Consider the following 25,406-nt stretch of genomic DNA (forward strand, 5'->3'; position numbering starts at 1 on the left):
GTTTGAGTGAAAGGGTGGTCGATTTAGTTTTGCAGGTTTTTCGTAGCGCAATGAAGCAATCTTCGAATGTGTGTGTGTGTGAGCGGTGTATCGGTTCAAAGTTGATATCCTCGGCATGATTGCAACACATCACCATTTGGTCACCAAGTCATTTCCGCAAGAAATGCATAATGTAATAAGACTTTCAGGTATCTCGATCCAACGTAAAATACACACATGCAAGCATAAACGCTACCATCCAACGCCGAAGAAACACGATCGCTCATTGGGGAGAACAAATAAGGCCAAGCCAGACATGAACAGTCTATGCACTTTTTTCTTCGTCTGACTGTTCCATACCAGCAGTGTTCATTTACAAGACGGCGTTGCGTAGCGTCTCTTCTTGCTCATATGTCAAATGATTGGCCTCATTCATTCATCACCAGGTTATTTTTCTCCCTTGTAGATTTCCGAATTGAAGCACTCATCATAACTTGACACCCCAGATACCGCGTCCACCAGCAACACCGACCCATTCGCCGCCTTGTCCAGTCAGTGCGCTCTGAGGAGCCCAGCTAAGGTTGCCGACTTCATAGTCGCATCGCCAGCTAGCGTAAGGCCCCTTTTGGCCGACTGGTGCATTCTGCTGGTTTGCAGCGCCGTTTGCGGGGTGCGAGTTTGCAGGTGGAGGTGGAGGCTGTGTTGAAGCATGTTCGCCACTGATTGTAGCACCATTGTTTGCGTGCAGCAGATCCCATATCAGGACGAGCGAGTCGTCGGCACCGGACGCGAGCATTCCTCTCCGAGAAGGGTTCCATTCTATACTGTTGACAGCAGCAGAGTGACCGCGAAGCTCGAGTAGGGCTTGGCCGGGCTGTCTAACATCGAGGATACGGATGAGGTTGGAGTCGGCGGCAAAGGTGGCAAGGAGGTGTGAGTCATGAGGGGAAGCGGCGAGTCGGAGCAACGGTGGAGCATACGACATGGTCTGTTGTGCTTTGGTCGGAGACATGCGGCCAGTTGGCGAGCCTATGTGGAGTTAGTTACTCGTATACGTAGGAAAACAACATTTACTAACCCTTGTCTCTATCAGCTCCCTTATCAGAAGGCTCGTAGATGATCGTGCTGTGTTCGAGGCTGCGCAGATCGAACATGCGTACGCTTCCATCGGCACCGCAACTCACAAAGACATCGACACTGCCTGCGCAGAAGCGAACGTCAAAGACCTCTTTATCGTGAGCAATCAATTGTGTCTTCGCAGTAAGAGAGGGTATGTCCCAAATTGTGCAGGTTGTGTCTATGCTCGAGGTGATGATGAGCTTTGGCGACATAGTGTTCCAGTCTAGGGATGTTAGGGGGGCGGTATGCTCTGGTGTCTTGGAATTGGAGAGGAGCGCAAGTGGTGTAAGCTTAGGAAGCTGAGGTTCTCGTGTATTGACGGATGATGAGCGTGTGATGGTGTTGCTTGTAGTGTTTCCAGAGGCTTGAGGCAGCGACCACAGGCGCAGGTGGTCGCCAGACGTTGCGAGGAGGTCTGTCGACTGTTTCTGTGACGATGGAGGCTCCCATAGCATGCGTGTGACTGGGAAAGAGCATGTGGCTTCGGCAATGGCATTGTATTCAAGGCCAAAGGGGGTTGCGCCAGGGGCGGAGACGTCTTGGGGCGTTATCTGTGTGTCGAGGATGCGGATCTAAACGGTGCATTAGTTGGAGTCTCATCGTTCCCAAATTTGACTGCTTACAAAATTGTGGTTGTCTTCTAGGTAACTGCCTACGGCCATCTTGCCGGCGCTGTTGCTCCCCGATACATTCCACTTGCACCAATCGAAGGCGTATATGCTCCAGGGGGCGAGGTAGTTGCTATTGGAAGGCACCTTGTTCATATCGCCGAGGGTTGGGTTGCCGTGGCCCGCGTTCTCAGGCTCCATATTCGAGTTTGCGCGTGGTCTAATATCCGCGAGGCCGAGGGGAGATTGGGATGCGGCGCCCGAAGGGGTCGTGGGATAGTACTTTTGCGCGGGCGTGCCGGCGGCGTACTTGGGCTGCGGCTGCTGCTGCTGCTGCTCGGGGGTATTGGAAAAAGGAATGTATTTCTGGTCAGGGCCCAGGCCGGCTGGGCTTGAGCGCGAGTACGAGTGCGACGAGTGGGGGGAGTGCTGGGACTGGCTAATTGTGTTTGAGCGCGTGGGTAGTGTGTACTGCTGAGCGTTTGTGGCTATCTGCGTCTGGGGAGGCCCAACGGGGGCAGTGTAGGAAGTAGCAGGGCCGGGTCGCTGCTGCGGCTGCGGCTGCTGCGACGGTTGTGGCTGCGGTGGCTGTTGTGGCTGCTGCTGTTGCTGTTGATGCGACGCCGCACCGCTTGCGGGCTGAAGACTGCCAGGCACGGCGGGAGAGGCATATTGGCTGTTTTGCGGGGTGCCATGGTCAAGGTTGATGTTGGGCGCCGACCGATAGGTGTCGGGCGGGTTGTACATTTGCTGACCCGACGTCGCTGGAGGAGGCACTGAGGCATGCTGGCCTACTGCTGCCGATACATGGTGCTCTTCGGGGGCGCGCCCTCCCATGCTGGGGACTTTGTGTCGCGGCGTGTCGAAGCTCGAGTTTGCAGCTGGCGGTGCCGTGGATGCCATGTATGCTTCGCCCGGTGCTTGGGCATTGCCACTGCTTCCTGGCAGAAAGGCATCGGTACCGGCCCGTGTGGTGCCCTGGGTTGCTGCGCGCAGATTGCCTCCAGGCGCTCCTATGCCTGCGGATGGGGGAGATGGTTATCAGCTGGTGTTCAGGTAGAGTGCCCCGGAGGCCTACATACTTCCAAGCGCCGAAGCGGCGGCATAGATGCCCTGCGCTGGGTCGAGGGGCGCATTCTGGTGGTGGTGTCCGAAGGGCATGGCGCCTGCAATTCCTACCGCACTGGCTCAGCGAGTGAGAAAAGAAAAACAAAGTGACGTGCAACGGTTGCGGCGTGGAGTCGTCTGGGAAAGCGACATGTGCGGTTGGCGTATGTAGAGTCCCTGGGCGGCTCTGTCTCGGCAAATGTTCCCCACCACCCCTCCAACCCTCCCTCCCATTCACGTCCAGGGCAGGCAAGAGGACGGACATTGCATAAGGGCCCCCGCGATTCATGCTCCATCTGCTCGCAAGACGTATTGCATTCAACTCTGTCTCTGTTCCGACCACACCTTTGGTCCGCATAGTGATTGCTCGTCATTTTGTAACCATGCCGCCCTCACGCAAGCCAGTCCACCGTGCCCTGTTGTTGCTGCCGCCTGCACCAGCTCCGTCATCGTATACAACACTCAAAGCTGCATACAACGCCCCAATAAGCACCGTTTTGAAAGAGTTGGCAGCATCACAGTCCAAATCAAATGGGCATACTCTCCTGGAAATTGCTCTGCCATGCCCGCATCTGTACGGCCATCTTGATGCGCCGCGGGGACCTTATTACGCCATCACGCAGCAGCTAGTCGCTGACCTCTACAAACTCATTTGCATCACAACAAGCAGGCACGCTATCGATACAGAGGATGAGGAAGGCATCGACGCCCGCATTGTGCTGGTGGCATACCCAAGAGACGGTCACCTGACCGGGCCCCTGCCGGATGCTACTCCAGAGCAGGAACTCCAAGGCCCAACCGTCGACATGCACACACTAGCTCGCAGCCCTCGGCCATGGCACGTCGTCTATTCGGTCGAGAGTGAACAAGGCGAGCAAGTGCTAAAGGCCTTTACTTCTCTAGCCAAGTCTCAGTACGCTGTGAACAAAGTCCGAGGCGGACTGGTGAGTGTAGATGCTTCAGCGCCGGATTCATCTCTCCAACAGGCCAGTGCAGCCACGAACCATATCTCAGTCGCTGTTGGAGGAACTTTTGATCACCTTCACATTGGCCACAAGCTGCTGCTAACCATGTTCGCATTCATGCTGGGGAGACGGCAGTCGTCTACTCCAGAATCGAAACCCAGTGTGCTTACCGTTGGAATCACCGGCGATGCCCTGCTACAGAAGAAAAAGTATGCCGACCAGCTGGAGAGCTGGAAGAAACGCCAGGAGTCTGTACACGACTTTCTCTCACACCTCGTCTACTTTGGATCTCCAGATGACGAGCGGATTCGTGTCGAGGAGCTGAATGAGCCTGGACCAAATGGCCATGCTGTGCACGTCAGCTATCCCTTTGGGCTTACCATCAAATATGTTGAGATATGGGATCCTTTTGGCCCGACCATCACCGACAAGGACATTACTGCCCTGGTGCTGTCGCTGGAAACGAGGAGCGGGGGTGCGGCAGTCAACGAAAAGCGCAAGGAGCAGGGCTGGGAGGCGCTCGAGGTGTTTGAGGTTGCGGTTCTCGATGCCAGCGAAGAAGACAACGTGGACGAATCTTTCGAGAGCAAGCTGAGCAGTACGGAGATCCGGCGCAGACGCAGCGAGCGTGCCCGGGTCTAGAGCACAGGGGGGGCGAGGAAGATGAGGCGAAGACAATCAGGCGGAAATGACGGATAAAAGCAGGGCTTTGTTGAGGCGGCGGTATGTGGCGGTATGTAAGTCGATGGGCGGGGGGACAGGGCGGAAAAAAAGACAAGTCGACGTCTGGGTTGAGTGCTTGTGTAACGGGGCACCAGGGCTGGGTGCGATGGATGATGAGGCGACACGACGACACAAGATGCAAATGACGTTGTGTAGGGGGGCACATATAGGGCTTGGATACGAGCAACACGTTTGCTGTCAGACGGGCAGAGGCACGCGGGCGTCGTCTTGTACCCGTCGAGGCGAGCGGGCAAGGCGACTGCAGGCGGTGCGGGGGGGGAGGGGGGAGGGTTTGATGATACATGGTAGCTAGCATTAGCATCTGGTGTTGACATGGGGCATGGGGGACGACGGCAGGAATGATGATATATGCAATCGAGAGAGGCAGACAGAGTCGGTGACAAGGCAGAGTCGGTGACAAATCAGTCAGTCAGCCAGCCATCCATCTTGCCATCCATGTAGCCAGGCAGGCCGGGCGGCATGTGCCGTGGTTTGCGGTGCGTGGGCTGGGCGATTCCAAGCGCACGGCCATGGTATCGTGGTGATGACGCTCTGCGGGTCGGGTGATTAGCGTCACAAGCGCTCGAGACGCATGCTGTGCTGGCAACGCATCGACGGGTCTTGGGGACATGGCTCGGTGGGTGCTTGTGGCGGAGTGAATAGAGGGGATATGCGGGCCACGGCGTGGTCGTGCAGGAGGTGCAGCAGGTGCAGCACAAGGTGCAGGCAGGCGGTGGGCAGACAACGAATCCGCGAGAGTCGAGGCGGGAGGAGCCACGGTCCCGTCACTCGACGGGTGCTTATGGCGGGCGGCCGCGTCGAGGTGAGGTCATGTGAGCGCTAGGCGGTTTGCAGGCTAAGGCGCCCCGTGCCATTGGGGGCTTTTGCAGCGGCCAGGCAGGGGGAGTGGCCGCTGTGGCCGCGGTGCGTGTCCACTCGTCGTCCTCAACTCCAGCGACGCTTAGCTGACTACTAGCGAAGAAGGTCATGCATTCCACTCCCCGGCCCTGCCCCTCTGCCCTCTGGCTGCTCCTCGCCTCGCTTGTCTCGTCTCACAGAACATCGCCGCCGGATAACACCACGCTGTCAGTCGACAAGCCTGGCCCGCGACAGCCCTCCATCCGCCTCCCGTCGGCCTTCCATCTCCTGTCCCGATCCGGCCCGAGCCTTTGCTCTGTCTCTCTGTCTCTGTCTCTGTCTCTGTATCTCTCTTTTTCCCTCTCTCTCTCTCTCTCGCTGCTCCTGCTCCCACACTACTTCTATATCCCTCGTGCCCTGCCGACTGCCCGCCCGAGCAACCCCCGCCATAGCAATCCTTTTCCTCCCACTGCCGTCATGAATAGTCCCACATAAAATGGGTATCCTTGATCTTGCCGACGAGCTTCTTCGCATCATTCTCGAATATGTCGCCTCGGAACCCGAAAAGCCCATTAGCCTCGAACGCCGCGCCTATCTCTCCCAGGAGAGCTTCAAGCTGCCTCTGCCTCCGGACCACGACCAGGCCCAAACAATCGCCGCCTTTCGCCTGACCTGCACAAAGTTTTCCGACCTCGGCGTCATCCATCAGTTCTCACGTGTCACCACCCGTTTCTCCAAAAGAGGCCTTGACCGCCTCGAGAAGATTGCCAGCCAGCCGCACATTGCCCGCCGTGTCAAGAAATTCAGTTACATGGTCCCCTTCTTCTACGACCAAGGTCCGACTAACCCTTTTTCTCTCTTCAACCCTCCAATCCTATAGACCCAACCAACCACTAACTCGGCTGTAGGACGGGAGCGGTTACAAGAACTTCTCCATACACAGCCCAACAGCTTCGCCCTCTTTGATGTTCGTCACTTCCAGACAAAGGCAAACGAGCAGAGGGAAATTGTCCGCACTGGAGAAGATGCCCGCATTCTCCACATAGCACTTCGCCAATTCACTTCCCTTCAGCACATCCAGATTCTGCGCGTGCAGGACCAAGAAGAGGGGAAGCTTATTAATTACATGCGGAGCCATGAACTAAACGATCTAATCCCACGGTGGCCTCCAGCCTGCCTCCACAGCGCAAAGACAATAGGTCAGGCCCTTCTCAAGTCAGGATCTCCATGCTCAAGAATCTCGTCGCCCATGCTTAGTCCACAGAGTGTGTCGAGTGCCGTTGAGAATCCACCATCCACATTAAGCATCCTTGCCAGTCGCCTGACTTGCTTAGAATTACATTTTGATGATAGCACCGACCTTGATGTGCGCATGCGAGACCTCTCTTCTCTCTCCAAGGCCCTATTCACTGCAGCCAAGAACATAGAGGCGTTACACATCGGCTTTCCATCGTACAGGCCACTCTCCATCCAGCTAGAGGAACTTTTCCACAATGTCAAGTGGGACAAGTTGCAGGCTTTTGGCATACAGGCATGGCGACTAGATGCAGAAGAAATCATTGGGTTTGCACAGAGACATCGAGAGACATTGCGCGGATTGCGGCTCCGAGATGTACTTTTGAGGCAAGGCAGTAGATGGAAAGATGTCCTCCCTTGCCTGCGCGACGATCTCCCAAGGCTCGACTGGGTCAGCTTAAGACGAATCGATTACGAGCAACATTTCGATGAGCAGTGGGTGCTGGGTGCCGAAGTACCAGACGATCCTCTTGTTGGAAGCGACAGTAGTGACGAGAGCGAGGACTGGGAATATGACGGGGAACAAGAGGAGCCATTCGACAATCACAGTGTTAATGGACACGATCACGACGACAGCTCGATAGCTGGCACAGAATCGGATACAGAAACCGACGAGCCGGAACCGGAGCAGGGCGGAACTCTCCACTTCCCACCCATGCCAGATACCCCAGCCTCGGTCACCTGGTGCAATTGCAACGGTCATATGGACAGTGTAGACGCGTTAGGGGACGATGGTGTCATGGTCACCAACCAGCAACGCAAGTTCTGGGAGAAGTGGGTCGTCAGGAAGATCTGCACCGAGCAGCACGGTCACAAATAAGCGAGCCCGTGTGCACTTCCACGAGGCGTCGTTGTTTTTGTTGGTGGGGAGCCTCCCGGCGTAAGATGGCGTCCTCTTATCGAACCGTTCATGGGCCGTCCGTGCGTGGACCTCGCATATGCATGTTCGCAGCAGCCAAAGCACCGCGCTCGGGCGCTTATGCAATACCCAACAACTAGTCACTACACTCACCCTAAAACAAGCAAATGCGACCACATCGTGCCGTCAATTCAGGAACCCCGCTTTTACCATTCAGTATGGACATGAGCTTCTTTCGCATACTCTGGGATTATCACCGGCAAACTTTACTCTACACTTCTTTCACTGTTGCGTACACATATCAGGTGCACGCCTACTTTGATCACGGCCTTCCAATCACCGAGGAAAAAAATATCTCGTTTTCTTGTGTTTTTTTTTGCGAACTCAACGACCTTTTGCAAAGACGGGTTACTCTACTTGTGCCCTTATCATCCTATCTAATGCCCCGAAAAGTCTTATGATCACAATCTTCATACATCCAACTCAACTTTCCCCCCCTTGGTTTTTCCAGATCACTCCTTTTACAGATAACGAATGTCACGTAGCGTGGGAGGGTAATATCGTTTCCTTTTCTTTGTCCACTATACACACGTTTGGTTTATTGTAGACGTCCATCTTTTCTCACCCACGCCTATAGTATATTACCTACGCCCCGTGTACAATATTATTCTGAGCCTAGTATATCACTTTAGGCTAGCTGAATGATACTCCTCAAAATTGTCTGCTGTTTGCTTTGTGATAAGTCCCCCTTGTTGAGAAGTCATTGACTCTCACCATTACCGATTGAACATGTTTCTAGAACGAGGCGGTGAGGATGCACGTGTGCTTTGTACTGATAGAGCTACCACAGGAAATCACGTGCGGATTGCTGGGTAAGAGGTAAGAGTAGAAGGCACCTGCCTCGTGTCGTAACTTCTTCACTTACCATCTCACCTCGCCAGCGATGAGTGAGCAACCTGCACCTACAGCACTCGCCCTTGCAGCTCTCGTTACCTCACAGATATCACGACACGTACACACGAGCCCTTGTTCACTTCACCACACGATAAACGCGCTCTTCACACGTCAGATGGCGTTTCGCGTTTACTCAAGGCTTGGTATGCTGGTACACTGCACTACCAACAGTATGCCGCACCAAAAGTCTTACTCCATCTTTACACTTGAGAAGCGGTTCGACAAAAGTGTATTTTGAGTAACGCTATTATGGCATCTCATATATGGAAGGAGGTCGATGCCGGTGTCATGATATGGGAGCCAACCTTGGAAGGCGGTATTACTCATGCAGTGGAAGAGCAGCATGAGCATGAGCAGTCACACATCATTACAGACAAAGACTCACAAGGCAAGAGACAACCACTCATTGATCATTTTCTCCTTCGATACCAGTGCTAACAATCTACAAGAGTCATTAGCGAGCAATTGCGATCATGCCCAGCGAGAACTGACACTTCCTCCATACGAGGAATTTTTCGGTACATCACTTGACAGTATCGAGCCTCCCTGGAAAGGAAGGTTGTTTTTCGAATCTTCAGGTCCATTCTATTCGTATCCAGAAAGAGAGAACTCGACGCAAGAGTCGTGTTGTTCTTCCTCAGCCTCCTCCTTACAGGGCCAAAACTCCTGTACCCCCAAGACGGACTGTCTTGATTTTCTCAAGAGTCAAGGAATTTCCTCGAGCTGTGCATCCGATAGCGTTACGGCACATTCGACACCTTGTCCTCGACGAATGGTACCAAACAAGACTGGTTGCAGTCTTCTATACCCTGATGGTACCCGCCGTTCCAATTCAAGCAATCCTGCCAGAGGTTCCGTATCAGTTCGTCGCAAACTCACATTCCAAATGAGTGGCTCTAGTGATCGAGCTGCACCTGCATCGTCTTCAGAAGACCTAAGCAATCTACAATCTCTAGCAGCACTTCGAAGGATTGAAAGAGCTCCACCACATATGTGGGATGAGGATCAACGGGAGCTGTTGGCCATTCTGTATAGGTGGTACGACAATGCCGACCAAAATACTCTTCCTCAGGTGTTCAACAAGGTTGTCGGCCTTGACCTTCGGGTGTCAGTCATAAGGCATCAATTCGAGGGCCATGTGTTGCTGTATGGCGGACGCGCCTTTCCTGAGTACGCCCGGGTAATGGCTATTCCATTTCACGACCCAGAAGGGCGGTACAATGCTATTTGTGAGATTATAGAAGCAACTGCGGCAGACTCGGGCATCGATTTACAGCGCAGAGACACAGAAATTGCGTTCAACTCTGGTGCTGCGCGGTGGGCGAAGTCCCCGAGGACCAGAAGATTGTATAGGTCCCTGGTTCGCCGCGCTGCGCAAAAGGAGAAAGAAAAAGGTCGAATTTCTCGATCGACTCAAGCTGTTGTATTGCCATCAGATCAGCAAGAAATACCGATACCAGAGTGCCTACTCGGGAATATAGTATTGTACACAGACGACCAAGATGAGGGGATGTGGTCTGATGTTGAAAACCCGAGCCCCAGCACAGCTTTAGTGGAAAAATTGCGGTCCTCTATAGAGCCTATCAGGCGAAAAATTGCGCTTCGCGTCTGGGACAAGAATAGTAGAACCATATTCAGTAAAGAAGACGGATTCGTCAGCCAAGCATTTTCCATCTGGCGTGGTGAATATCCGCCTCCATTCACTCCAGACGGTGAGGGCAGGGCTGCACTGAAGTTGTTGACCAACTTGCGTAAGTAACTAGAAGTAACCAAACCTTCTTTGAGTCTAAATTAACCATGAAGTTACAGATTTGTGCTTGAAGGGCGGGGCATCCACTTTTGTTTCCTTGTCTACAAGCTTACTACAGGCTTTGGTCAAAGCAAGCACCATGGATGACCCATGGATAGCGATCGGTGAGTGGAATGATTTATATGGAGATGTTCTGAATTTGACTTTATCTAACACGATGACAGTGGCATTGGATGATCCCTCACTTTCAACCCCAAACAAAACTCTACCAGCAGCAGACGTCCTTCGAATGCTCAAGTCTGAAGGTCAGGCATGGTGGGCTCGCTATAAAGGTCACGCGGGTAAGTCGCCAGTCTACTCGCTGCCTTATTCACTTTACTAATAGCCCACAGAACGCATGGTATGGGCCTCGGTATCCGCTGAAGCAATCCTACACCACTTCTCGATCTCCGACCTGCAAAACCTAGCAGACGCTGATGATGTCTGCTCCCAACTTCTCAACCTATTCGCATTCCAACCCCATAGACGCACACGCCATGTTTCTGATTGCATGCGCGAGCAGTGCAATACTATCACCACGCATACTGTACGAGCAGTAGCTTCCATTGCGCGGGCTTTCGGCATGCATCGCGAGCGTGTCAGTCTCGCTCATATTCAAGGTTTCATCGCTGCTCTTATCGACTCATTCCAACTTCGTTACAACGAGACAGGAGATGCTCACTCGAGTAACGTCGCACACAACTTTGCAGTGACGCTTCGGTCACGCGTTCACAATGTTGAAGAGGTTGCCCTGTCGTTTCTGGAGGGCACCAGGCAGGGCAACGATGTCATTGCGTACTACTCGCGTCGTCGGTCGTAGTCTCATCACCTGCTTTTTCTTTGTTCGCCAACGTTATTCAAGAGAAAGGGAAATTCTTCTATGGATACATCATGTTGATATGAACACAGCGTTTGTATCGGTTTCATTTTGTTTTTTGCAGTGGAGTGAAAAGGAGGATATAGCAACGTTGATACCGAGTTTCTTTTATGGGGCTAAGCTGGGAAGAGGGGAACTGAGTACACCCTAGCTGCTTTTTGCTAATACGGTTTAATATAAGGAAGATGCGCTCGAATATTCACATACATGTGTAGCTTCAAGAGACATCGCACGGGGCAACACAATATATTGGCATCATACTCTTTACCAAACCTACACCTAAAAAAACAGCACAAACATCTGCTACTGACAAATTCAAATTCCCCAAAGCAAATTGACTCTCATCTATTATCCTCTCTCTCTCTACACCTCCCTCGCTCATTCCCAGCTACAACCCCTACTCACCCCCAAATCACAGTCGCAGTAGGCTGCTCAATCCCCGCACTATCATGTTGCGTCGGCGTCGACGGGGGCGGAAAATCGTCATCATCATCACCCCCATCATCCTGTCTCTTCTTCCCCCAAATCACCGTCGCAGTAGGCTGTTCAACCCCCACACTATTAACCTGACTCGGGATGGACGGCGGCGGGAAATCATCATCGTCGTCATCATCTTCTTGGCGTTTGCCCCAGATGACGGTTGCAGTCGGGGGTTGGATGCTGATTTCGTTGGGAGGGGTGGGGAGGGTAGGTGGTGGCAAGGGGAAGTCTGGGTCTTCTTCTTCTGGGTCTTCGGGGAAGGGGTCTTCTTCGTCGGGGAATGGGGCAGAAGTGGGTTCTGGGGTGCGTTTTCCCCAGCTTATGCTGAAGTCTGGGGGGCCGAGGGTGATGTCGGGGGGTGCGTAGGATGTGGTGTCGGGTTCTGGGGTTGGAGTTGGGGTTGGTTTGGGGGTAGGAGTAGGAGTGGGGGTGGAAGCGGCTTTTGAAGTGGATGTTGGGGTGGGTGTGGGTGTAGCTTTTGAAGTAGATGGGGGTGTAGACTTAGATGTTGGCTTGGAAGTCGGCTTGGATGTAGGCTTAGGAGTCACCTTGGAAGTAGGCTTAGGAGTTGGTTTGGGCGTAGGCTTCTTAGTTGAGGTAGGTGTTGGCTTCTTTGTAGACGTAGGCTTAACATTGCGTTGCTCCATGTTCCAGCTTATGCTATACTGGGGTGGCGGTGAGCTGGTTTGTACTTCCTTCGTTGATGTCGGCGTCTGAGTTGACGACGGCTTGGGCCTCGTCGTGGATTTAAAAGTCGTTGGTCTTGGTGGCCACGGGTTCCAAGGAGGATATCCTGGCTTTCTGGTCGAAGAAACCTTCCCGGTTGAAATGGACTTGCTGGTAGGCACTGAAGAGGAAGCCTGCTTAGAAGTGCTGGAGCTTGTTGGAACAGATGGTGACGGTGTGACGGATGGGTATTCTGGGGTTGGTTTGGGTGTAGGTGTGGGCACAGGAGTGGGCGTCGAGGCACCCGGACCTTCTCCATCCCAGCTAATGCTATAGGATGGATTGCCAATACTGATTTGGTCGCTTGGTTTTGGCGGGGGGTATTCAGGTTCGGGTGTGGGTTCAGGCTCACTAGTCTCCCAGCTGATCCAGAATGACGGTTTTCCAAGGCTGATTTGGTCCGTTGGCTTTGGTGGATTGATAGGTTCATAGGGGCCCTCGGTGGGCTCCGGGTTACCAGTGTCCCATGAGACGCTTTGCTGAGGTGGATTTATCTCTCCTTGACGCTCTTGAAAGCCAGCAGGTGCAGCACGGATACTAAAACACGTCGGTATCTGTAGATAGACGCAGGCAGAATAACAAACCTGATTGCAAGGCCAAGTAGCACCAGCACACTGTTGCGTGCAGGAGCCATGTTTTCTCGAAGATATATGGTGCAAGACCAAATTTACAATTCCGTGGTGTAACTCTGCTCTTTCCCTGCGACTTTGTGGCAAAGTTATAGACGTTTCTCCAGTCACCGAAACTGGTCAATCTAGGAGAACATGCAATGATACAGTGCCAAGATGAAAGATACGAGACCACGCGCCGTGAGTCCTATGTGAACTTCGGTTGCATCTGTGTGACACCATAGGCATCCGCATTAGCGAGACTTGATAGTCCATGTTCTGGGCTCTAGGTTGTGCTTCGATCTGGCAGCGCAATATACAGTGATAACCGCCGGGTTCACCTGCAGTGTCACTTGGAAGAAACCTAATTTTAGCCATACACTGTCCAGTAGCGTGTGTTGAATTTACAAAATGTGGAAGGTGTCGGCAAAATTAAAGTGCATCTTGTCTGGCTATATTGCTGGGTATTTTGCGTGATCGTACCATCGTTGTAAACAGCCGAGAATGCAGGGTTTCCCTCGTGTGAACTTTGCATAATAGATGAACCAACTTTAACAATCGAGTCGCTCAACCAACGAAACTACCTCGCTTGCATGACCTCGGTCCAGAATCAACATCACCAGAACCCCTCGGCTTTGTCTGATATGACCAAGACATGGCCATATAGCCTCCATTGGGAACACCACAGACCGGTAGCGAACTGTCACAATCCATACCTCGGTATATATATGCTAGCAAATGTGCGACATACCGGGAGAGAATATGAGGACTGCAACGGCCGTCGAACTGAAAGGGGTCCTGGCAATCGGATTGTTCTCATAATCATGAGACGCCGAATCATGACAGCGACATTGACCCTGCTTGCAGACAAACTGACTATTGACCAGTTGTTTCTTTCCACTATGGAATACCCGGGAAGGCGGATATTGGTGGTGTAGTCCCGGTAGCCAAGGAGGAAGAGAGCCCTGTTGCATATAGGACGTGCTTGGCCGTCACCCGTCTTCTGGGGGATCTAGAAGTTTGTCCAGTGGCCATTTTCTTATGGCACGAATACTCAATGGGTCAACGTATCCCGCTTCAAACATCTCAAGTCCGGCCCATCCAATCATGGCAGCATTGTCGGTGCAAAATTTGGGAGGAGGGAAGTACAGCTCAACATCTGGAAACCCGTGAGCACAAAGGGTAGACGCAAGTCTGATAACAGGTTAGCTCGATCCATTTCTACAGCCGAACGGCGGCTGGGCAAGTCCTTGGAATTGAGTGTACGTACATATGTCGAAGAAGGGAGTTCGCAGCGACGCCACCAGCCACGACGACGGCAGGCTTTGACGTCGTGATATCTCGCTGGGACTGCAGACCTAGCACCACTCGCGAAGCCAGGTGCTCGAAAGCTGCGCGCATAGTTTCTCTGGCCAGATCGATTCTTTCTTCGATTTGAATCTCAGTAGCTGCTCGCTCAACCTTGTTGAATTTCTTCGTAATAGGATTCATGCCATATCGTACGATGCGCTCGACCATTGTGGTAATGCCGGAAAAGCTCATCTCAAGGGTATTAATCTTGACGCCTCCACCGGATTTAGTCAGTGGCTTGTTGAGAGCCCAACCCCATTTAGTAGTGTTTCTCCGGATTGCATCTTCGTGATTTGTCGGAACTGTATACCATTCATATCGATGACCATGCGTACTCAGGTAATTTTTGGCGGAGTGTATGGATTGCGTAGACAGTGAGGTCACAGTTGTTTGGCCTTCCAGACCCGAGCCAGGAAATGCAAATGCTTCAAGCAGTGCTCCATACATGGTGCTCTTGGTTGTTTGCAGCAATTCTGCAGGCAAGACGACACGGGCAATCTTGTCCAAGCATTCTCCAATGGCAATGTCATTTGTGGATCCCAACACACAGTGATGTGTCAAAGAAGCAGAGTGGATGAGTAACGTGTGACCACCAGATGCTAACACTGACAAGAACGGAAACTTGGGCGCAGGCTCAGGCAATGGATGGGCATGAGATTCAAGAGCGCCCACCATTCGCGGCGTGAGAGCATGTGCTTGCATGTGGTGAACACCGACGAGAGGTTTCTGGGGCAGGTGTCAGTGGCAGGTTCGTGGGGAGACCAGCGTGCAGTACCTGCCATGCTACAGCAAGGCCCTTTGCGGTATCGAGGCCCGTGAACAGATTACTACGCATACCAGGCCCGCGTGTAACGGAAATGAAGTCGGGCAGTCGTCTTGTTGCAATGTCTACTTGGCCTGACTGCGTCGACTCTGCACTGGGAAGAATAGGCCCATTGCGCATTGGGAGATGGCGCATGGCTTCATGCACAAGTGTTGCAAGGCTCTCCTGGTGAGATTGAAGCGATACCAGGGGGTGCACGCCTTGGTATATGGAGTTGTTGGATGTGACTTTATCGTGGAAATGCAGTTTTGCTGTCACGTGGCCATGGTGGTTTCCTTTTTCGACTATAGCTACCGAAGTATCATCGCATGATGTCTCAATGGCAAGGGTCATGAGGCATCTTTGCAATGGCCATTGGCATAGGCGGCGATTTGTTGAGCGGATGGCGGCCTGGAGCCCATGGAAACGAGGCCGCATTAGCTCTGCGGTGTGGGCGAGTGTGGAGTGGTACGGGTGCAGGTGCAGGTACAGCAATTGTAATAGTAGCGGGTAGCGAACGAGGAGGATTTCTGTGCATGAACGTCGGAAGGGTTCTCCGGGGCGCAGGGCCCAGGCCTCGGCAGGCCCTGTGACGTAAACCCCCGAAGCTTCGAGCCTCACATGCCGCTCTCAACACCCTTAGTCCATTCATCTGACGTGACATGTTCCTTTGCATTCTGCGATGAAATATACATCTCGTCACTCCCTACCCCATGGCTGACATCGACAAAAAGACAGACGGCCCAGAGCCATACTCGGCTGTCGGCTTCGACTTCACCCTCTTGCCCGACTACGATAACGACTTTGTCGAAGAAGACCACTTTATTGAATTCGCCAAAGCGCTCGCTGCACCTGAGAATTCGCCATCGACCGAAGACCTGCTTTCGCCTCCGCCCGAACGTGCTTTCATCACCGCCCAAAATGACTGGCGCCCCGTCCACCAGCGCGTCAAGCGGCGCAAGAAGACAAAAGCCCCTCCACGTCGCGGCAAGGACGAGACACGCGAGGGCTTTGTCTACATACTGCTCAAGTGGCCGCTGCTGATTGTCGTGCTCGGATGGCTGCTCTTCCTGAGTATCGGTTACGTCTTCACGCGCCTGTACATTTATCTATATGAGCACTGGGTCACATGGCGCGGAACACGCCAGAGACTGCGCCAACGCCTACAGAACGCGAATTCATATCAGGAATGGATACAGGGTGCGAAAGAGATAGACAATTATCTTGGCAACGATGCGTGGAAGGAGAAAGCCGAATACGCTTACTATGACAGCAAGACCATCGCAAGGGTACACCAGCAGATGGTCAAGCTGCGGGAAAAGGCCGAGGCTGAAGAAAACAGTGCTTCGGGCTCGAAACATACTACAGGCCCTCACACGGCTGTCGAGGACCTTCGTGCGCTACTGGAGGGTAAGAACATACTATACTCCTGTGAAGGGGAACAGCTGGCTAACGTCTTACGCAGCCTCAATGAAGAACAATTTCGTTGGCTTTGAGAACCCTCGGTTGTACAGCGAAACCTACTACGGAACCAAAACTCTTGTCCAAAACTTCGTCGACGAAGCCGAGGCTTCCCTGTCATTCCTCCTGAGAACCACGCAGCTCGACGCTGACAACAAGCGCGCCCTCTTCAAGCACTTGGGCAGTAACTTTGGTCGCACTGCCCTGTGTCTTTCAGGAGGAGCCACATTTGCTTACTACCACTTTGGTGTGGCTAAAGCTCTAATGGACGCCGAGCTACTACCCGAAGTTATCACAGGCACTTCAGGTGGCGCTCTTGTAGCTGCGCTACTGTGCACAAGGACCAATGAAGAACTTAAGAGTTTACTTGTACCAGCGCTTGCTCACCGCATTACGGCCTGTCATGAAGGAATTTTCACATGGTCAAAGAGGTGGTGGAAGACTGGTGCTAGGTTCGACAGTGTGGATTGGGCCAGGAGGTGTGCTTGGATGACACACGGCAGTCTAACGTTCAGAGAAGCATATCAAAGATCTGGCCGTATACTCAATGTTTCCTGCGTACCAGCTGATCCGCACTCACCAACTATTTTAGCAAACTACATCACCGCCCCTGACTGTGTCATTTGGTCGGCGGTTTTGGCTTCAGCTGCTGTTCCTGGAATTCTCAACCCAGTCGTACTCATGAAGAAGAACAAGGATGGAAGTCTTTCGCCTTTCTCTTTCGGCCACAAGTGGAAAGATGGCAGTCTAAGGTAAGTCATTGAATTCGCATAATTGTCATTTTCTGACGACGGCTCACGCGGTCTATAGGACGGACATACCACTCAAGGCACTGAATCTACATTTTAATGTACGCTTCTCAATCGTCAGCCAGGTCAATCCACACATTAATATCTTTTTCTTTTCGTCACGTGGATCAGTCGGTCAACCTGTCACTCATCGACGTGGACGCGGTTGGAGAGGCGGGTTTCTCGGTTCAGCCACTGAGCAGGTACGTAATGAGCGCCCCGACACCCAACCAACTGTCTCTCCCCTTGAATACCACAGGAACCCCATCTGGTGCTTCTCTAACCATATTTTTAGTATCTCAAACTTGATCTCTACAAATGGCTCAAGGTCCTCCGTCACCTCGAACTATTACCGAGGCCCCTTGGCCAGGATTGGAGCGAGCTCTGGCTGCAACGCTTCAGCGGAACCATTACCATTTGGCCCAAGTCCATCCCTTCAGACTTCATTCATATCTTGTCTGACCCTACCCCTCAAAGACTAGCACGCATGATTCATGTGGGCCAGCAATCTGCGTTCCCAAAACTAAAGTTCATTGCAAATCGAGCCAAGCTGGAACGCGCCATTCAAGAGGGCAGACGCAGGTACAGACCTCGTGGCGTACGCGATGAAGAAGTAATCAACACCCTCAGCGAAGAGGATCTCCGCAGCTTGCTCAAACGAACACATAGCGATGGACCTACCGGAGACGCTCCATACCCTGCATCAGGTTCAGAGTCTTCTTCATCTGCCGGGCTTTCAAGACCTGGATCCCCGATAGATCTTCCTTTGGGCTTCAACTTTACCCGAAAGAAGAAGGGAAAGCTGGATAACATTGTAACAAATGTGGAGAAGCAGACTGATATCCCAGACAGCCCTTCGTTGTCCAAGCGGCTAAGCGGCTGGTGGTCAGCCATCTCGCCACAAGCTTCCCCACGACCTGACCTCGCGCAACCGACAGCTGCTCAAGGCAAGTCGCGTACTACGCCATACAGCCACGATCGCCCTAATTCAATGTTCGAGCTTCGACCTCCAGGTGGGTTGGGTGATTTCCCGACTGGGAGGAAACAGAGCAGAGTCTTTGATGACTCGGATGACGATGATCTGACCCAGAGCACTTCTCGGTACAAGCATCAGCATAAAGGCAGCGACTTCCATGATGTAGATGCAGGAATAGGAGATGGAGAGGATCACGGCGACGCAGATTTTGGTGACGACGAAGAAGACAGAAAGGAATCGCAAACTGTTGGCGTTGGCCTTGGGCTTGAGTAACAAGCAATATAGACTATTTTTTGACATGTATAATAGCTGAACTAAACTGTAGAAATTGTAATTTTAAGAGACTATTAATCCTGCACACAAGAAGACTGAGAGACGTGTGAAGAAGGTCCAGCCCAAACACGTGAAGGTCGCGTGGGAACATGGTCCAGGCTTGGCATGTCGTCATTGACGACGCGCCTTGAACGCGCGATCACCAGGCAGCAAGTACACAGTTAAAACTCACCTCGAGCAATACAGGCACACACTTTACCTGTCGAAATTGATGGCTCACACTCGTAGAAGAGCGCAATGGGTGTTACTGGCCTCTGGACCGTTTTGCAGCCCTGCGCGCGGCCGATTAAGATTGAGACGCTGAACAAGAAACGACTGGCTGTCGATGCGTCCATCTGGATCTACCAGTTCCTCAAAGCTGTGCGCGACAAGGAAGGAAATGCGTTGCGGAATAGCCATATCGTTGGCTTCTTTCGCCGAGTATGCAAGCTACTTTTCATCGGCATAAAGCCTGTGTTCGTCTTCGACGGGGGCGCCCCGACATTGAAGCGACAGACTATCCGCCACCGTAGGTCGCGCAGGGAAGGCAGACGAGACGATGCACTCAAGACAGCCGGGAAGCTGTTGGCAATACAGATGCAGAGGGCTGCGGAGGAAGAGGATAAGAAGAGGAAGGAAGCTGCCAAACATCCACGGGAAACCCAGCAAGACGAGGAGATACCTGAAAACTTAGTCTATGCAGACGAACTACTCCAAACGCCCCAGGAACGGACCCAGAACCGCACATTCAAAAGAAAAGACCAATATCATTTGCCAGACCTGGGCAAGTCCATGTCAGAAATGGGCGCTGCGAACGATCCCAGAGTCATGTCTCTGGAGGAACTGGAAGAGTATGCGCGGCAGTTCGATAGAGGCGAAGATATCAATGTTTATGATTTCTCCAAGATCGACTTTGATGGCCACTTTTTCCAAAGTCTGCCCCCTGCCGATCGCTATAATATTCTGAACGCAGCCAGGCTGCGAAGTCGGCTCAGGATGGGCCACTCGAAGGAACAGCTTGATGCAATGTTTCCCGACAGAATGGCGTTCTCCAAATTCCAGATTGAGCGTGTGCGCGAACGTAATGAACTTACGCAACGTTTGATGAATCTCAACGGCATGAATGACGATTCCTTTGGCAGCGGTGGTTTTAATCGCGTTGCTGGTGAGAGAGATAGGGAGTATGTCCTTGTCAAGAATGACGGAGTTGAGGGTGGTTGGGCCCTCGGCGTGGTTTTGAACAAGGAAGCCGGAAAAGCTCACAAGCCAATTGAGGTGGAGCCGCCACAACCCTCAACCAAAGATGAAGATGAATGGGAAGACGACGAAGATTTTGAGGATGTGCCCATCGAAGGCTTGAATCGGCTCCCTAAACCTAAAGTAGGGTTGAGTGCACAGGAAAAAGAAGGTCGCGAGTTCATTGCAAATGAGTTGGCAACAAGGCGTCGACAGCTTTACAGGTCAAGGAAAGAAAAGCCAAAGCAATCTGCTCCCAAAAGGGCTGTGCCAGTGGATCAAAACCCCGATTCGTTGTTTCTTGCCGATGACAACGAAGACGAAGACTGGATGGACGTGCATGCCAGTGGCGGTAACGATTTGGCCGAGGATGCGGGCGACGAACTTGAGAACGAACAGTTACAACAAGCGATTGCATTGTCAATGCAGTCAGGAGTACAACAACATCAAGAAACTGCTGAAGAGTCCGAAGAAGACCCAGTTCGTGAGGTCTTTCAACAAAGGCGTGTTGAAGAGACCAATCCCTTCACCGGGACCAAGGGCTCTGGACTTGCTATTGGAAGACTTGCCAACCAGCGTAGTAGTAAACTGACTACGAAGGGCCCTTTTGAAGGTAGTGACAGCGAAGATGAAATGGACCTCCAGAGTGCGCTGGCAGAGTCTCGCAAGTCAAAACGTCCTACCAACGTGCAAAAACCATTGTCCAAACATAATGCTCAAGCATCTTCAGCAACTGTCGAATCTGCACCGACAAAGATCAACTCTTCGGGTTTTGATGGGCCTCTTCCGTTTGAAAGACTCAATCTGGGTAACTCCCTGCTTGGCAAGAAAAAGATGGAAAAGCTGGAGGCTGAGAATGCTGGAGGCTTTGAGAAGAACTACGCAGAGGAGAAAAAGGCCGCAGCACCACTTCCGCCATGGTTTAACGCGTCACGGGATATTGCTTTAGAGGTCAACTCTCAACGACAGGAAGAAAAGTTGCTATGGGAGGAAGCTCGTCAAGAAGAAAAGAGCAGATTCCAGTTCCAAGAACTCCCGAGTTTACGCAAGCAAGATATGAAGGAAGTCATTGATGTGGACGCACCCGCCAGTCAAAGCCAGAAGCAAGTAATCGAGATTGAGTCAGATGAAGATGCTGATGTCCAGATGGAGGATGTACAAACTGGAGAAGCCGAATTGAAGATGGGCGACCTAGCCGAAAAAGTTAGAGCAGAGCCGCCAAAACCGCTTTCCCCACATCAGCCATCGCCACCTCCTCAAGATCCTGCTTTGGTGAAGAAGGGCTTATTCACTGAGGATTCTGACGAGGAGCCAGTGGACTGGCCGGAGAGTGAGCCGGAAGACGAAAGGCGCGCGCAAGAGAAAGCAACGAACGATGTGGAGCCAAAGCCAGAGGCACGACAAGCTTCTGAAACTCCATCTGACGAATTTGAAGATGTACCAACGCAGATGGATCCGGTTCCTGAACATACATCTGTTAAATCACCATCGCCTGAATTCGAAGATGTACCTTTGCAAGGTGAAACCACTTCAGCACCCGAGCAACCAAAGTCTCCGTCGCCCGAATTTGAAGATGTTCCGATTAGACAGGAAAGGCCACGTCGACCTCAAAGAGAGTTTTCGCCATTACAGGGTCCGGAAGACCTTACAAAGCCAATTGTCCCATACAGCGGCATTGCTGACGAAAATGTCCCTATGGACATTACAGAAGGCAATGGTTCCGACCAATACTCCGATCCAGAAGATGAAGAGCTATTTGCCTCTCTAGCAAAAGAGGCCGAAGAGCACGCACGCTTCGCCCAGGAACTAAGCAACAACACCGCCACACGGGTAGACTTTGACGAAGAACTCAAGCAACTACGTGCTCAGCAGAAAAAAGACCGTCGAGACGCCGATGAAGTAACCCAAACAATGATTTCTGAGTGCCAACAGCTCCTCACCCTATTTGGCCTCCCCTACATCACCGCGCCCATGGAAGCCGAAGCCCAATGCGCCGAACTTGTCAACTTGGGTCTCGTCGACGGCATCGTAACCGACGACTCAGACACCTTCCTCTTCGGCGGCACCCGCGTCTACAAAAACATGTTCAACGCCGCCAAATTCGTCGAATGCTACCTCTCCTCCGACCTAACTTCGGAATTCAGCCTCACCCGCCAAAAACTAATCGACATTGCCCAACTCCTCGGCTCCGACTACACAGAAGGCATACCCGGCATTGGCCCTGTCACTGCCCTCGAAATCCTCTCCGAATTCAACGATCTGACCAGCTTCAGAAAGTGGTGGGACGGCGTGCAAAACGGATCCATCAAGAAATCCGACGACGCCCAATCCTCCTTCCGCAAACGCTTCCGCAAAAATCAAGCCACCAAGCTTTTCCTCCCAGCCTCCTTTCCCGACCCAAGAGTCGCAGACGCATATCTCCACCCGGAAGTCGATTCCAGCCCCGAGCCCTTCCAGTGGGGCGTCCCCGATCTCGCTGCGCTGCGCACTTACCTCAGCTCGCAGATTGGGTGGAGTACCGAGCGCACGGATGAGGTGCTTGTGCCTGTTATCCGCGACATGAATCGTAGGGAGAAGGAGGGGACGCAGGCGAATATTACGAGGTTCTTCGAGGGGAGTGTGGGGGCGGGGGCGTTTGCGCCGAGGGTTAGAGGGGCAGATAGTGGTGGGCCGAGTGGGAAGAAGAAGGGAAAGGGGGCCGCCGGGAAGAGGTTGGGGGCTGCGTTGACGAGGTTGGCAGAGAGGGAGGGAGCGAGGGGGGGAAGTGAGGGGGACAGTGAGGAGGGGGTTGAACGGGATGAGGGTACGAATGGCGGGAGGAAGAAGAGGAAGGTTGGGACGAGTAAGGCTGCGGAGAAGGAGGGTCAAGGTACAGGTGAGGATGCTGGAGAAGACGAAGAGGAAGATGATGACGAAGATGAATTATACGAGGAGCCTACGAAGAAGAAACCTAGGAAGACGCGAAAGGCAAAGGCAGTGTAGATTATTACCTTGAAAAAGAAAATAAAATAAAGTAATGCCATAACTCGTCAACCGAACCGAGTACCAACAACCATATTCTTCAGACAAGATGAGAACAACAATGAAAGATTCCTACAAATGGTATTACGCCATTTACTACCATATCTCCAAAGGAAAAATCCAAAAAGATTATGACAAAAGAACATCAAAGCTTAACACCTCCGCCCTCAATCCTCTTCAAATCATCCTTCGTAAAGCGAACATAAGCACCATCCTTGAGCCAATACAAGACATCCCCCTGCCCCTCTACAACTTCAGGATCAATCCCCTCCTTCTGCAACAAATGCTTCTGCTGCTTGTTCGTGCCTGTAAGCTGCATCTCCTTCGTAACACGGATCCAAATCGGGGCCGCAAAAGCCGGCAACTGGCTCTTGACATGCTGAGCCAGAGACGTCAGGACAGCGTCGGAAGGAGAGGTAGACTGATCCTTGAACACGACTGCGGCACAGCCTGCGCGGCCGTCGTGGCGCGGGACCTGGACGCCGTAGACGTTTGCTTCGGCAACAGCGGGGTGTCTGCCGAGGACTTCGCTGACTTCGGCTGTTGAGACGTTTTCTGCTTTCCAGCGGAATGTGTCGCCGATGCGGTCGACAAACCAGAAGCGGCCTTCGTCATCCCAGCGCATAAGGTCGCCGGTGCGGAAGTATGCGTCTCCTTTCTTCTTGACGTCACGGATGATTTTGCTGTTTGTAGCTTTTGAGTTGCCGTAGTAGCCTTGGAAGGCCTTGTTGATGTCTGTGGCATCGAGTTTGCTGAGCATTTCACCCGGTTCGTTATAGTCGCAGATTTTGCATAGGCCTGTTTTGGGGTCGCGGATGGGCTCTGGAGGGTCGGACTCGGGATCCAGGCGTACGAGGCAAAGCTTCTGTCCTAGAAGTGCGTTGACTATTGTGCCGTTACGTGCAATTGCGCCGGTCGAAAAGGAGTTTGTCGAGAGGTTGAAAAGCCCAGAAGGCGATTCTGTTGCGGCGTAGAATTCGTAGACGGTTTCTATGCCAAAGCGCTCTTTGAAAGCCTCCCAGATGTCAGGGCGTAAGCCGTTACCGAACGCTGCACGGAGCTTGTGCTGTTTGTCCAGGGGCGATGGGGGAGCGGAGAGGAGGTATCGACATGTTTCGCCGACATATTGGATGATGGTGGCATTGGAAGAACGGACTTCGGGCCAAAAGGTCTTGTGAGAAAACTTCCTAGACAAGCAGACGGCGGTTCCGGCGCGGAGGGTGGCGCATAGACCTAGGATTGAAGCGGAACTGTGGTATAATGGCATAGATGTGTACAGGATATCATTGTTGAGTCCCACCCAAACTGCACCAGCATTGGAAGCAGCAATACATCGGCCCCATGACATCACGGCAGGCTTAGGGAGACCCGTTGTGCCAGATGTGTAGATGAGCATGGCCATGCTTGTGCGTTCCTGGACTGAGCGAACTGAATCAGGGAAGCGCGTTGGCGGTTGTGTGAGAATGTGAGATGCCAATGCATCGTCAAAGAAGATGATTTCAACCTTTCGTTGAGCCTGCTTCTCAGTAGATGGCGGTACATCAGACTCAAGTTCAAACGTGTACTCGAGCCTGTCAGTGTTATCCGTCCGCGTGAGGCCTTGGTCCCTCAGTGCATCCTCACTGAAGCTGGCCTTGACTTCTTGATCCACAAGCACCAACTTGGCCGTACTCGTCTTGATGGTATGTACAAGCGGCTTGCCTGTGAGGTTGTAGTTGATAAAGGCTGGGCTTGCGCCAATGCTCCAGAGGCCAAACCACACCCATATGAAAACGTCCGAGTTTATAAAGTCCATAGCAACAATATCGCTCTTTTCCACGCCCTTGCTCTTCAGCCATACTCCATAGCGGAGCACAACATCATAAGCTTGCGCATATGTCCACGACTTTCCCTGGAAGATAATCCAAGTGTGGTTTGCCCGTGACGATTTAGCATGTGATTCGAGTTCGTAGAAGAGGTTCCAAGTGTCGCGTCGTTGGCGGGCTGCGTTATCGAAGGAGCTGCGTACGATGGCAGATAGCAGCGTCAAGTCGTAGGTGAAGCCATGGCGACCGTTGAGGTATGCGAGGCCAGCGGCGGCTGCGGGAAGCGCGAGCGGAAGGACTGCGGTAACAAGGCCGATTAGCAGGATGTTAGGAAAGCAGGGTGCTGTACGAAGCTAGATCGCACTTACGTGACATGATTGGCGGTCAGTAGGCAAAAGGAAGACGGCAGCAAAAGCACCGAGGTTCGATATCGCGATATCGGGTGTCGTGAAGAAGGGGCTCGCCAGCGCGACGTACGATTCAATCGCAGGGCGCATTATGCCTTTCATCGTCGACTAGTGACGTTTGACCCCAGTTGAATAGTGGAGCTGAGAAGCAGCCGAGGCAAGTCGGTCGGGGGCGCCCAAGCATTCCGTCGTGCAAGCCATGGGCCATCCCTATTCCGCACTTCCCCTCATTGCCCTGGCCTGGGCAGCGTCTCACCCTGTTGATACAACGGCCCATGGCGCTCGCTTGCCCTGTACTTA

At 52.6% G+C, this 25,406-nt stretch overlaps 11 protein-coding genes across 11 annotated transcripts; 7 read left to right on the forward strand and 4 right to left on the reverse strand.

The window, feature by feature from the left end:
• Positions 1-466: 466 nt before the first annotated feature.
• Positions 467-2,867, reverse strand: COCMIDRAFT_34598 (uncharacterized protein; the record flags this gene model as incomplete). Its single annotated transcript, XM_007687385.1, has 4 exons — positions 467-1,008; positions 1,058-1,670; positions 1,722-2,725; positions 2,789-2,867. The coding sequence occupies 4 exons, from the start codon at positions 2,865-2,867 to the stop codon at positions 467-469; spliced, it is 2,238 nt and encodes a 745-aa protein (XP_007685575.1).
• Positions 2,868-3,196: 329 nt separating this feature from the next.
• Positions 3,197-4,420, forward strand: COCMIDRAFT_24257 (uncharacterized protein; the record flags this gene model as incomplete). Its single annotated transcript, XM_007687373.1, has 1 exon — positions 3,197-4,420. The coding sequence occupies one exon, from the start codon at positions 3,197-3,199 to the stop codon at positions 4,418-4,420; it is 1,224 nt and encodes a 407-aa protein (XP_007685563.1).
• A 1,435-nt stretch (positions 4,421-5,855) lies between these two features.
• Positions 5,856-7,475, forward strand: COCMIDRAFT_24258 (uncharacterized protein; the record flags this gene model as incomplete). Its single annotated transcript, XM_007687374.1, has 2 exons — positions 5,856-6,195; positions 6,268-7,475. 2 exons carry the CDS (start codon positions 5,856-5,858, stop codon positions 7,473-7,475), a joined length of 1,548 nt encoding a protein of 515 aa, XP_007685564.1.
• A 118-nt stretch (positions 7,476-7,593) lies between these two features.
• COCMIDRAFT_88877 (uncharacterized protein) lies at positions 7,594-7,836 on the forward strand (the record flags this gene model as incomplete). Its single annotated transcript, XM_007687415.1, has 1 exon — positions 7,594-7,836. One exon carries the CDS (start codon positions 7,594-7,596, stop codon positions 7,834-7,836), a length of 243 nt encoding a protein of 80 aa, XP_007685605.1.
• A 981-nt stretch (positions 7,837-8,817) lies between these two features.
• COCMIDRAFT_88992 (uncharacterized protein) lies at positions 8,818-9,021 on the forward strand (the record flags this gene model as incomplete). The annotated part of the gene is made up of 1 exon (XM_007687416.1): positions 8,818-9,021. A coding segment is annotated over one exon (204 nt), but the record flags the coding sequence as incomplete, so codon positions are not given.
• Positions 9,022-9,354: 333 nt separating this feature from the next.
• Positions 9,355-11,077, forward strand: COCMIDRAFT_34602 (uncharacterized protein; the record flags this gene model as incomplete). Its single annotated transcript, XM_007687386.1, has 3 exons — positions 9,355-10,219; positions 10,278-10,382; positions 10,611-11,077. The coding sequence occupies 3 exons, from the start codon at positions 9,355-9,357 to the stop codon at positions 11,075-11,077; spliced, it is 1,437 nt and encodes a 478-aa protein (XP_007685576.1).
• A 458-nt stretch (positions 11,078-11,535) lies between these two features.
• Positions 11,536-12,974, reverse strand: COCMIDRAFT_34603 (uncharacterized protein; the record flags this gene model as incomplete). The annotated part of the gene is made up of 2 exons (XM_007687387.1): positions 11,536-12,877; positions 12,925-12,974. The coding sequence occupies 2 exons, from the start codon at positions 12,972-12,974 to the stop codon at positions 11,536-11,538; spliced, it is 1,392 nt and encodes a 463-aa protein (XP_007685577.1).
• A 966-nt stretch (positions 12,975-13,940) lies between these two features.
• Positions 13,941-15,538, reverse strand: COCMIDRAFT_88924 (uncharacterized protein; the record flags this gene model as incomplete). The annotated part of the gene is made up of 3 exons (XM_007687417.1): positions 13,941-14,142; positions 14,219-15,024; positions 15,074-15,538. 3 exons carry the CDS (start codon positions 15,536-15,538, stop codon positions 13,941-13,943), a joined length of 1,473 nt encoding a protein of 490 aa, XP_007685607.1.
• A 275-nt stretch (positions 15,539-15,813) lies between these two features.
• Positions 15,814-18,598, forward strand: COCMIDRAFT_88772 (uncharacterized protein; the record flags this gene model as incomplete). Its single annotated transcript, XM_007687418.1, has 4 exons — positions 15,814-16,510; positions 16,566-17,313; positions 17,372-17,552; positions 17,645-18,598. The coding sequence occupies 4 exons, from the start codon at positions 15,814-15,816 to the stop codon at positions 18,596-18,598; spliced, it is 2,580 nt and encodes an 859-aa protein (XP_007685608.1).
• Positions 18,599-18,895: 297 nt separating this feature from the next.
• On the forward strand, positions 18,896-22,855 carry COCMIDRAFT_3175 (uncharacterized protein; the record flags this gene model as incomplete). Its single annotated transcript, XM_007687363.1, has 1 exon — positions 18,896-22,855. One exon carries the CDS (start codon positions 18,896-18,898, stop codon positions 22,853-22,855), a length of 3,960 nt encoding a protein of 1,319 aa, XP_007685553.1.
• A 184-nt stretch (positions 22,856-23,039) lies between these two features.
• Positions 23,040-25,074, reverse strand: COCMIDRAFT_3176 (uncharacterized protein; the record flags this gene model as incomplete). Its single annotated transcript, XM_007687364.1, has 2 exons — positions 23,040-24,997; positions 25,068-25,074. The coding sequence occupies 2 exons, from the start codon at positions 25,072-25,074 to the stop codon at positions 23,040-23,042; spliced, it is 1,965 nt and encodes a 654-aa protein (XP_007685554.1).
• Positions 25,075-25,406: the final 332 nt, after the last annotated feature.

Source organism: Bipolaris oryzae, assembly GCF_000523455.1.
Source record: "Bipolaris oryzae ATCC 44560 unplaced genomic scaffold scaffold_29, whole genome shotgun sequence".
NCBI lineage: Eukaryota > Fungi > Ascomycota > Dothideomycetes > Pleosporales > Pleosporaceae > Bipolaris > Bipolaris oryzae.